General features: G+C 38.2%; 1 protein-coding gene across 1 annotated transcript; it reads left to right on the top strand.

Annotated features, from left to right (window-relative positions):
• Positions 1 to 349: 349 nt before the first annotated feature.
• Arrdc4 (arrestin domain containing 4) lies at positions 350 to 12,856 on the top strand. Its single transcript, XM_046436296.2, has 8 exons — positions 350 to 803; positions 4,741 to 4,807; positions 5,036 to 5,183; positions 7,032 to 7,134; positions 8,107 to 8,363; positions 8,893 to 9,052; positions 9,610 to 9,764; positions 10,161 to 12,856. Exons 1-8 carry the CDS (start codon positions 497 to 499, stop codon positions 10,215 to 10,217), a joined length of 1,254 nt encoding a protein of 417 aa, XP_046292252.1. The 5' UTR covers positions 350 to 496; the 3' UTR covers positions 10,218 to 12,856.

Here is a 12,856-nt window from a genome sequence, read left to right as displayed (position 1 = left end):
GAGATACCCTGTTCTGCCCCCTCCCTGACAGATATTGTTTCCCACTATCTGTCCACATGGGCGCTCCACCTTATTATTGGTTCCTGTGCCGGGACTGTGCTTTGCCCCAGCCAATAAACGCCCTGTGCACGTGCACTCTTGCGTCTGTCGATTGGTCAACACTGCTTGATCACGCACTGCCTACATGAGCTAGCCTTTGCGTGGGGGCGCCAATGAAATGATTCAGTGGCCGTTTACAACCAATTGGCAAGAAGCAGGTCTCACAGCTGGCCTATGGGCGCGCGCCGAGGGTGGGCAGTCTCGGCCCCTTTCCAGTCCCAGTTAGGTTTGTTAAAGAGACAGGCCCCGCGGTGGGCTGGTGCTTCACCCGGCACCGCACAGCGGCCGCGGTGGCCCTTGGCGTGTGGCAGGCGCCCTTGACAGCGGCGCCTCTTTGCTCTGGACCCCGGCTCCCGGCCTCCCCGGACCTCAGTGGCGGGGCCGCGTCGCCGGCGGGATGGGTGGAGAGGCGGGGTCCACCGCCGCCTTGGGTTCCGAGGGCCGCGTGAAAAGCCTGGGTCTGGTGTTCGAAGATGAGCGCAAGGGCTGCTACTCCAGCGGCGAGACGGTAGCCGGGCACGTGCTGCTGGAGGCGACCGAACCGGTGGCCCTGAGCGCGCTACGCCTGGAGGCCCAGGGTCGTGCCACCGCCGCCTGGGGCCCGAGTGCCAGCGCCCGCATCTCAGCCAGCGGCGCTGCTTCCCCAGCTGCCTCGGAGGTGGAGTACCTGAACGTGCGCCTGAGCCTGCGTGAGCCCCCGGCCGGTGAGTGAGCACTACTGCCTGGGTTCCCCGCCAGGCCCCTGGGTCCCAGGGTAAGGGCCAGGAAGGGGACATTCTCTGGAGGATCACGCGCAGGCAGAGTGCCCTCCTGGCAGGTGGGCCTGTCGCAGGCTTCAAGAGGTGGACTTCCCAGTGGGGGTCGCAGATGAGGGGCAGATAACAATGCTTGTGCCCCTACCTCACAGCAACCCAGAGATCAGACCTTGCGCCCTGCAGCATAGCCCTATGTGGCGACTCATTCTTGGCTGGCTGTGGTCGAACACCTGGTGGGTGTCCCAGGATCTTCTAGAACCCAGAAGGGAGTGGGTCATTGCCATGGGGACCTGTGATTAGACTGTCAGGATCCAGGGATCTAGGTTCCTTAAGGCGGTGGGCATGGAGGGTGGAATCAGGGTCTGTAACGTTCCATTCTGATGCCTAGTGTTTCATGGGCCTCCACTTCTTCCCATCGTGGACCTAGACACTCCTTGGTTCATGATGAATTAGCAGAAACTCAGTCTTGGGAAGAGGGAAGTAGTTCTTGAGAGGTGGTTCAAAGGAAGTGTTTCTAGACCTGACCATCATACTTGATTTACATCTTTGGGGGAGTGGGGCAACTTTTTTATTAAGAGTTCTGACTTTATCAGATATTGCCACTTTTTTGTTTCCTTCACGTCCTGTTCCTCCTGCCTCTCTCCCCTTTCCCAAAAGGCCTTTGGAGACTGCCATCTGGGCATTTCTGGATTACCCCTCCTGTTCTCTTTTGTGAAATCCAGTCAATTAATGTAGGCTTTTCTAGAAGTCACCATGCAGGGATTACTACATGGATGTTGCATTCATAAGTACCAAAATTTATACCCTTAATTATGAAAATACTAAAAGTGAGTCTTTAGTGTTTTTTTTTTCCCTCAGAAGAAATTATTTTAAACTCTTGCCTTTCTGCCTCATCAGCTTTTAGCTATCAAATAAGATAATTTGACAAGTAAAATGCATTATAATTATATTCTTAAATGTTGCTATATCTTTCACAAAATCCAATGCAGTTTAGTCTTAATCCTACTATGGAATAGACCCTCCACAGTTAAATCCTCCAAAGTGTTTGATAATCTGAGTGAGCACAAATTTATAGGTAAAGGATATCTGGAACCAAAGCTTTCTTTTAGGTTAATGAGAGCCCTGGTAGATGACAGTTCCTGCCTGCCCTCACACTCTTTCTTTAGTGTAGTTTCCAGAATCACCAGCAGGCCCTCTCCCAGTGGTTATAGCCAACACAGATTTTCAAGATGGCTGACTGGGAAGAGGCCATGGAAGAGAGAAGTAAATTGGGTTTTGTCCAAAATTCTTAAACTTCCTGAACCCATAACTACTGAGTAAATAGATAGAAAATTAAAAGTAATTGAACCTAAAATTAGGAATGAAAATTGCTTTGGTAAAATCCGGCCTGGCAAATGGTTTTTCAATTCAAAAAAATAAGTCAAATTTTATTTTTTATTTTAATGGAATTGAGTCTCTAAACCTAAACAATTTGCAAATCTTCAACTCTTTTTAGTGATGTATCATAACAAATATTAACAACAGTTACATATTTTTTTTAAATCAGCCTCTTTTAGTTGATGGGGGTGGGGGGAGCACCCCTAATATCCATAACTGGAAAGAAACAAGCAACTTGACACAGTCATAGGTTCTCAGGGTCACTTAATTCCAAAACATGTCTTTCAAAAGAGATTTTTAGAAATTTCGATTTCTGGAAAATGCAAACACTGGAATCTCTCCAGATATTTCTTTGGAATTACTAATCAAATCCAACTACTGTGATTGTCTTCATATGTTGATTGACAAATACTGAAAGATAGAACCATACAGTAGGTTTCAGTTCTTGGGCACTCAGTAGCAGTGTGTGACCTTACATGAGTCCCTCCTCTTAACTTAAGCCCCAGACTCTGCCTCTAATGGTCTTCTAGACCCCACAGCTCATGAAAATCTTTAATTCTGAGCTTTGGTTGTGAGACCATTAGTAAATTAAACAAATTCCTGTGACACTGTAGTCCTCAGTAAGGCAGAGAAGTAATGAACCATGAGAGCAGAAGCAGAAATATGTACATGGTTGTGAATGTTTTCATTAAAAACAAAGAGAATGAAATAAAGATTTTTATTCCAAATACTATAGCCCATTTTTATCAGTTTCCTCTTGTTGTTGTTTTTAATTATGTTTTAAGACAGTTGAAAGTCTTATTTTAAGGGGAATAGTGGATATGTTTCCTCTATGAAGGAAGAACTTCATCTCTTTGTCACTCCCTGTTGGTATCCTAGCCAACTCTGTTCCTCACATGCCTGTCATGCTTCCTCATGACATGCCTTTCATCTAAGCCCCTTCCCAACTCATCTCCATTCCACCATCAGGTCTTCAGTGCCTACATAATCCTGTGTGGATGTTCTAGGCTCTAGCACTGTCTCGTAATTAGTTGTGTACAAGTGCCTTTTCTGCTGGTCTGAGGAATTGAAGTTATTCATCTTTTTATCAACAGTGCCTGGCATATAAGCCCTATAAATTTGAACTCAGATGAAACCCACATTTTTAAACATTTGTAAGTACTTTGTCGTGCTCTGCAATCTAATGATTAGAATTTATAGTCCAGTACTCTCCGGAGAATTGGGTCCTGAGCCTTTCACTGGATAGCTGCACTGTGCAGAAGCTCCCCTTGCTTACAGTAGTGCAGCTCTGCTGTGACACTGTTAAGACCTGTAGGGCTGTTCGTGAGAACACCTTAGCCCTGGGACTCACCCTATCACTATCATTTAATCTGATCTCATGTCCCTGTGACTGGTTATTGTTGACTTTGCCTACAAGTCACCCACCTGTGAAGTACAACTATGCAAATGGGCTTGTGACTTTTTTTCTCCCTAATGCATTACACATTAAACACTGAAGGTAGATTTAGAAGACTCAGCAGGCCAGTAATATATTCCTAAAATTACACAGTTAAAATGTGTAAATTGTTTAAAGTCATGAAGCTCTAGTAATTAAGTTTTTTAAGAATTCCATTTCACTCCTGATTTCCTGTCCTTCAAAAATTCAGCCTTAAATCTGAGCTTGAAATGAGAGAAAGTTTACAATATCTCAGGAAAGTCACCTGACCAGCACGGATGCCATCAAGTCCACTTTGGACCTGAACTCTTAATAGATTGTCTATGTACATTCATCAGAGACTCCAGCAGTGTCTCTGGTCTTATACAGTCCACCCACACACTGCATTTTTGGCTTTCTCACAGTCAGTACATGAAATAAAATGAAACCGGCAATCCAGAGCAGGGGAGGGGGTCATGTCCTTGCTTGGTAAATCCAAGTTAACTGCTAAGAAATCCTGTTAATCTCACTAGAGCTGAAGGGTAAATACCTGACTCTTGCTTAGTGGCTTGTCTTGTTGGTTTGACTTTTTTATTTTATACCCACTATTAATAATTGTCAAGATTTTTTATTTCTATTTCCACCTCTTCCCAAAGAATATAATGTGAATTTTATATATAAAAATAAATCTATCTTTTGCTAAATTAATTTTAGGTCCAATTTAATATTAGTATCTCATGTTAACATAATACAGTAGGATATGTGTGTGTGTGTGTATGTGTACTGCATATGTATATTGGTGCCCTGAGCTCTAGAACTTCATGGTAATTACTTGTGTAATTGGTCTTTTCTGAGATAAAAAGGTGTGTGTGTGTGTGTGTGTCCCTCCATAGACGGCCTGCTTCTTACTTTTTAAACCTAAACTACCATTTTTACTGGCTAAAAACTGGTACACATTTCATTCTCTGAGTCTTTTTAATGAACTTTTGAATTCTACTGTGTCTTATGGCCAGCAAAACCTTCTTTAGGAAATGTGATTTAGGTTGTGAAGCTCTTTTTCTAGTACTAACCTTGTTAAAATAATCTCTTCTACAGGTGAAGCCATCATTTTATTGCAGCCTGGAAAACATGAATTTCCATTTCGCTTTCAACTTCCATCTGAGTAAGTAAAGCAGGATAGTTTGCAATTTTCTTAGCAGTGTGTCCATCCCATGTCTGAGTCTTGTCAGGATCTTCTGGCTCTAAAATGTGTGTTCATCCTCTGCAGCCCCTCCATAGATGGCCTGCTTACTCTTGTTCTTTCAACCTAAACCACCATTTTATAGAGTACTTTTCCCAGGTTGGTTAACTGAAAAATAAACTCATAAATTAATGCCTTGGTTTGTTTCAGACCTTTGGTGACCTCATTTACTGGGAAATATGGAAGCATTCAGTACTGTGTGAAGGCAGTTTTGGAACGACCCAAGGTACCAGATCAGAGTGTAAAACGAGAACTCCAGGTTGTTAGTCATGTCGATGTCAACACTCCAGCATTATTGGTAAGTTCTTCCTTTTCGTCTTCCTCCTTCTTCTCTTCCTCTATTCCCTCTTTCCTCCTTCCTTTCAATAGTGGTATCTGTATTTCAACAGTTTAGTAGTAGTCTGTCCTGTCACTCTCTGATGGCTTAGAAAATACAATCTTGTCACCCATAGGCATTCACTATAAATATATGATTCTAGGTTGGGCAAATTACAAATTGTGTGTGTTAATACTATTGATTATGTCCCTGCTGTTCAGGGTTCTTTTGCCAAAAAGTTACACAGGCTTGAAATGCATTAATAAGGCTTAATAACAATAATGCATATACAGAGTGTAGTTACTTTTACCAGAGCGGCCACATTCACAGGACTGTGGTATTCTAAACTCTTCAATAATAGCAGGTTGAGGAACAGTAATTATGGAAGAGTATTAATCATGCTCAGCCTGTTATTGAGGCTCAGGCCATTATGCTATGTATCCTTCCATTTTGCATGTCATTTTCTAACATTAAGTAAGTGCATGCAGCTGCCGCTGAGATCCTTTCACTTATCATCTCCTTATGACAGATTTGGCCACATTAAAGCATTGAACTTCTAATAATCACTAGAAATACTGTAGACTGATAAGAAAGATCAGGCTATAAGTAACAACAGAATAGGCAAGATGGGAGCTAATGAGCTAGATTCTTTTATCTAAACCCATATTATCAAAATAATATAAAATTATACCTTGTACTTTCATGATAGCTACTAGGACCTAATGGTTCTTAATTTAAATATGAATGAATGATTTTTTACTTCATAGAAAATACTGAGATAATTTAAACTTTCCATCATGGAATTGATGTGACAAAGATGTATTTTAGTATTATTTTTCTAGCCAGTGTTTTAAAAAACAAGGGAAAAGCCAACAATTAAAAGTTGTTTAACTCCTATTTTCACACAAAAAAGAAGTGCTATTTACTTTAATTTTACCTTTGGATAAATGATAACAAGTATGGATGTTTGCATGGTCTCTTGTGTCCAAAATCATAAAGGAACCAGCATCTGACTGACCAGGCTTATCGCTATGACTTTAAACTTTTTTAAAACGCTTGGTGATGCCAAGTGTCTTGCAGTTTTTAAAAACAACTTAGAATAGGGGAGTTAAGTATTCTAAAGCCTTTATGATCATCATGACAAATTACTTAAAGGGATTTTGTTTTTGCTAAAAAGAGGCACTCATTATCCCTTAGTGTTCTTTCCATTAAAAAAAAAAAAAAACTATTGCAAGTAACTTTGGGTTTCACAGAAAGCTTTGTGTGTATGCAGCTTGTAAACTAAACATTTAAAATCCTGTGTCACTTTTCTTGGTATTTAAAAATAGAATAAAATACTATGATGGGGCATAATGTGTTTAATAACCTTTTTAGATCTGTTAACATATGTATGTTGTCACATTATTACTGTTTCATAAAGCCCCAAGACCGTTTGAAATTTCTGCTGGGTAATCATTTTGAAATAATGGGGGGAAAAAAGAGAGACAGAGGAAAAGACTGCTTATTTCACATAGTAAATACCAAAACAAATATAACTTTCTGTTTAATTTTTGTATCATAATACAGCCTTTGCTTCTTTAAAGGGCTAGTATATCATTTCCCAGAAATACAGTAACTTCAAAGTAAAATAAGATGATGTCATGCTAATTTGAATCTGAAAATTCACCCTAGTGTTCTTAAGAGGGAAATAAGATTTAGTATCTGAGATGTCACATGAGACTAAGAAAGGTTGATATTTCTTCACAACTATTCTATGAAGAAAGATAATTTTAAGTTCTATGAGTTCTCTAAAATGATTTAATTAAGGTTATTTTATTTTAAATTTTCAAGACCCCTGTATTGAAAACTCAAGAGAAAATGGTTGGCTGTTGGTTTTTTACTTCTGGTCCAGTCTCGCTGAGTGCCAAAATTGAAAGAAAGGGATACTGTAATGGTAAGCAGGCTGTTGGGAAGTTCAACTGATTGACTTATTCATTTTATTAGCTAATTTTACGTGATTTTAAGTAGTGTTTTGTAATATACAAAGTATATCATATTTTAAATCACAAAGAATAATTTTTAATATAAAAATTGATGTTCAAACATTTTTAAATGAATGAATAAGTTCTAGAAATACTTGGTATTTCTGACTTCAGTCCTATTACTTTAGTTTTAACAAAGAGTAAAACTAGAAGAGTATGAAAGTGCCAATATCATTGTTGCAAAAGGATGTCTAGAGTCATGTTTCTCAGAAGAGAACTATTGTAATATGAAAGTACTCTTAGTATCCTGATTTCTTGCTGGTTTGAGATTTACAAATATTTAGGCCTAGAATATAGAAAATTAGCAAACGTTAGTAATATTCAAATTTTAACTATCATTTGTGAAGGGCTTAATTCCTGTAGTGAATTTAGCCTCTAATCCTAGGTTATGGCTTGTTGGAAATGAGTGTGGAATGGAATATTATGGCATGATGTGTAATGTTGTAAAACTCTATCCATTGTTTATTTGTGCCTTAGCCTTAGTAATTCCTTAAAAGGCTTTGTTCTCCTGTTGGGAGGAATTTAATATGATAACCACTAGTGTGTTTGTTTGTCATCTGTTAAACTTAACATTAGTACTGAAATTATATACTTATATTTTTACCTTAATTTATATGCATACTGATAATTTACCTATCTTAAGATTGTTAATATCATTTTACTACAGAAAAGAAAATAATGCAATAATTAGAAAATAATATCAACCTAACCTACAGTGGATTTTCACTTATGTGATACATATTTACAATGCAATTTATCTATCAGGGCTTCTCAGTTCATTAATATTAGAACATTTCAGCTTTAATTGGTGGTGGCCCAGTTTGATTTCAAGGAGTACTTTTTAGAAGTCTTTCAATCCATTCTGTTTTTGTTCTCTTTTTTAGGAGAAGCTATTCCAATCTATGCAGAAATAGAGAATTGTTCTTCTCGTCTGATTGTTCCCAAAGCAGCTATTTTCCAAACCCAGACGTATTTGGCTAGTGGGAAGACCAAGACCGTCCGTCACATGGTTGCCAATGTGCGAGGAAACCACATTGCATCCGGGAGCACTGACACTTGGAACGGGAAAACTCTCAAAATCCCACCTGTTACTCCATCCATCCTGGATTGCTGCATTATCAGAGTGGACTATTCCTTAGCCGTAAGCAGAGCTCTTTGTAAAATTAAAAATACTTGCGACAGAGCAATAACTGGAGCCATGTCACTGTCTGTGAATATTGTTACTTATTTAATACTTAGGAAAATGTCATTTTATGTCAGCATTACTACCAATTGTGAAATATATGAAGATTGGCCTTTGCTTTTACAAAAAACACAATCCTTCTGCCCAGGAAGTTAATAAAGAAACTTAAAAGGGATTGAGATGCTTTAAGGGGCCCTTGTCACATTGACAACATGTACTTATATTCTTTATTTATTATTATAAACTATGCAAACTTAAGTGAAGTATACTGAGGCCAGATTCCTGTCAGAGGGTACTCACTGCATTTTGTGTATTTCTCATTTTGTTTGCTCTTTATTTTATTTAGTCAGGACAACTTACATTTGTAATGGGGTGGGGTGGTTGGTGATAAAGGCATTTATTGCCTTGAAAAAAAAAATGTAATTAGGCCATCTCCTATTAAGCCTAAGTTAGATTTGTGCCTTTTTCCTCTATTTTGAAATATTAGGTATACATTCACATTCCTGGTGCTAAAAAACTGATGCTTGAGCTGCCTTTAGTTATTGGTACAATTCCCTATAATGGTTTTGGCAGCAGAAACCCCAGCGCTAGCCAGTTCAGCATGGATATGAGCTGGTTGACACTGACCCTGCCAGAACAGCCTGAAGGTAAGGTATTTTGAAGTTCTCTCATAAAGAAGCTTTACATAGAAAGTAGCTACAGACAGGATGTATGAGATAATAATGCTTAAATGTTAATGAATACTGGTACTACAGTTACCCTTATTCTTTTCACTACTCAAGAATCATAAATCATTCCTGGAAGAGACCTTGAAATCTTAATTTTTTGTTTAGGACACAAAACTGCTCATGGCAGACTCAGGGATAAAGTGTACATCTCTTAATGCCCATTGGTCATAGTAAAACAATAAAAAATAGTCAAAATAAAAATACAGTGTTATATATATTTTTGTAGCCACATTTCAGGGATAATTGCCTAAACTATAGCACAACCATCTCAAAAGAGTAGAATATAATTAATATTAGTAACGATTTAACAAAACAATCAAATTTTTTTCATTGCAGTTGGCACACAAACAGACTGATGAGAGGGAAATGCTTTATTTTCATCTTCAGTGTTGCTAAATTCCTTGTCTTTGTTAGAGTTCAGAGAGATAAATTAATTTTACTTGAATTTCTTAGCTCTAACTCCATTACTGTTTTAGCACCACCAAATTATGCGGATGTGGTATCAGAGGAAGAATTCTCTAGACATGTTCCTCCTTACCCTCAGCCCCCCGACTGTGAGGGAGAAGCGTGCTATCCTATGTTTGCCTGCATACAAGAATTCCGGTTTCAGCCCCCACCACTTTATTCAGAGGTAAACAAAGTGAAAGAAAATTAGACATTTATTATGCTGTCTGCAAATATTAATTTGCAGTCCTCCTTTCATGCAAGTGTCTGTTGCTAACTCATAATTAAAAAAGGATACATAGAAATGTGTTTTTACTGTGCTCATAGATTATTACTGATCCAGTAGCACATTTTCCAGTATTTTCCATGGATCTATGGCATGCATATACAGTGTCATGGATTGATTTTTCAGATGTTCTGTGGCCATGGAATACCAAGAACATAACAGCCTGCTGGCACTTAGTAATGATAGGCTTTGGGCAACTTGGCATATAGCCATCATATAATTAGAAGTAGATAATAAAACCATTTTAAAGAATGTTACAACTATAATCTTGCTCTTTTTTTCCCCCTTTTTTCTAAGGTTGATCCACATCCTAGTGATGTAGAAGACACACAGCCTGTTTCCTTCATTCTCTGAATGTACTTCAGAATCACTGTGTTCATCATCAAATTAGAATGTTGCTTCTTTCACCTGCCTTTCTGAGGGTGGGAGAGAGAAGGCTAACTTAAGAACATAAGTAAGAATATGAGAACATTCCAGTGGGCCAATAGGATGGTTGCGCTAATTTATTTGTTCCCTTTGAAAAATGGGATGAAGATGTGAAAAGTCGAAGAATGTAGTGGAAGTCCTGGTGGTGGCAGAGTAAGTGTAGGAGTGCCTGTGCTGACCTGAGAGGAAGGAGCCTGAAACTGGTGGGAGCATGCCTTTAAGAAACTGTGAGAGCATGCCTTTAAGAAGGCTTGTCAACGTGGAACGGAACAAAGGTGTCGTGAACTTAAGGCAACTCGGACTAATTGGGAAAAGACAGTTGCAAAGAGCCAAGCAGCATAGAAATGTGTGTGAATGGCAAAGTGGCCTACTCTAAATACAAAGTGAGACCCTCAGGTTTCAGGGTCTTCATGATTTCTTTCCATATTAGCACATCAAGGACTAAAGTCCTTGGAAGCATCCTTTCTTGAGACCATGCTCACGTAAAGGTCCTAATGAAGTAATGACCGTTTTCACTCCTTCAATAGTAGGTTACAGTGTACTTTATAAGTTGGCTGTAGAATGTCAGGAAACCTAAAGGGCTTCTGGAAAGCTTTACACTTCAAAGGGGAAAGGAGAATTTTAACATGAAAATATGCTTTGTTGAAGACTGTACTATTTACCACCCTTAAGTACTTCCACAGGATATATATTTGACTTTCCTCTTGTCTTACTTTCCTATGGGCACATTAAAAAAAGAAAGGGGGATCAAAAGCTTACATATTCAGGATGCCTTGATAACTACACAGTCAAAAACAAAAACAAAAAATCTTAACCTACCTCTAGTGGGGTTATCAGATGTTTTTTAAACTCTAGGCCTGATCACCCTTCTTCAGAGTTTCTGCTACTTACTATAGCAGTCTTATCTATCACTAAATCTGAAACTAGACCAAGGGTAAAATCCACCATGTTAGCATTAAGTGAAAATAAACATATGTATACCTAAGGATATTTCAAAATAAATGCAGAATCAAAGAGGATAGAAACATCTTTTTTTTAAAGACATACATTTGATTTCTATCGAAAGGCTTAAATCGACTGATGATAGTCACTGCATTATAAATTGTTTTCAGATTCTTCAGCAACTATTTAAACTGTGATTTTCTTTATTGTTTTGGTGCAATATTTTATTGTCAGTTAATCTCAGGATTTTCAGACCAACAGGATTATGTTGCTGCTAAATGTTTGAGCAGTGTTTTCACTGTCCCCCTGTCCCCTCCTGTGCATGGTCACATACTCACCTGCTTTTCCTTCAGTCTGTTGGTTCTGTGAGCTGAGAACATTTCTGGACACTCATTGGAAGGGAGATAGGGATTCCCATGATAGAGATTGTGGACCAGCCAAGTCTTAAGGGTTTGATCGAGAAACCCTGGTGCTTCCCAGGCATGATACTGTACTTCATTCAATAAAATGATTAACTTATCTTTAAATCAGTATGTTCACTTAGAAATAGAAAAATTCTACTATGGTTAAATTTTGTATTTAGAAATCAGTCAGACATTTGATCAGGGATTTTCTACAAACATTAGGTAAATGTGCGCTTTTCACCCTTCTCAGATACCGCTCTTCTCTGTAATCATGTAACCATCAAACACACTTGTTTCATGACAAGTCACTGTTTAAAATCATAATGCAAAACTGTTATATGAGTAATTGTGGTACTATATTTGTCACAAAACTTTAATCCTTGCTTTGGTTTTTAGAGATTATTTTTAATGTTTTGTTTTGTGTGTCTTTAAGCAGGTTTGTGTATTTGAGTGCTGTCCAAACAGCTTTATTTTTACTTGAGAAAGATCATTTTCAGCTGTTTATTGACTTCTAAGCTGAAGTTTACATGCCATGTCTAGACATTGTCCATCTCCACAAAACTAAAACAAAGGGAAACTGTATGGACAGAGAGAGAGAGAGTTGAGTTATTTGGCTCCATGTAGAAAAGTAACCACTTAACGGAATCCTTCAGTAGGATTGTTTTATCTCCTTGATTAGAGAAATCACAAAGTCCCCCTGCAAAATTGAAACAATTTTGTAGCATTAAGAAAATAAATCAGAAGTGTGACTTGATACTGGTCTACCTGACCTTAAGCAGCTGTAGGTTCAAACTGCATACCTTTTCATAATCAAAATATGAATACTGAAAACTACATTGGAACAGAGAAAACCTACAAATGAAGATAAAAATTTAGCTGCTATTATTTGTCTGTTTATTCCCTTCTTGTTCTTTAGTTTTAAAAAAAAAGTGGCCTTAGAATTTTGTTTTTGATGAAAAAATTTAAAATGTGCATCTTTTGGCACACAAAATCCTTCCCTTGGCAAAACTGTTTGTGTATATATGTTTCTGTTTTGCACAATAAGAAACTCAGTAGGCAGGGGTTATGTTTTTGATAAGTTAACTATGAAAGCTTTTTTTTTAATTTTTTATTAAAAATATAACAGTTTAACCCACAGGAAAAAAACTAAAGATTGTATTTTGTATTCTTGCTTGAACCCCATGGGTTCTTTTTGTTAATAAAATTATTCTATTAATGCTG

This window comes from Marmota monax, unplaced genomic scaffold, assembly GCF_021218885.2.
Source record: "Marmota monax isolate L192 unplaced genomic scaffold, Marmota_monax_Labrador192_F-V1.1 WCK01_AAM20220418_F8-fsc00005, whole genome shotgun sequence".
Taxonomy (NCBI): domain Eukaryota; kingdom Metazoa; phylum Chordata; class Mammalia; order Rodentia; family Sciuridae; genus Marmota; species Marmota monax.
This window is presented reverse-complemented; position numbering and strand designations above follow the sequence as displayed.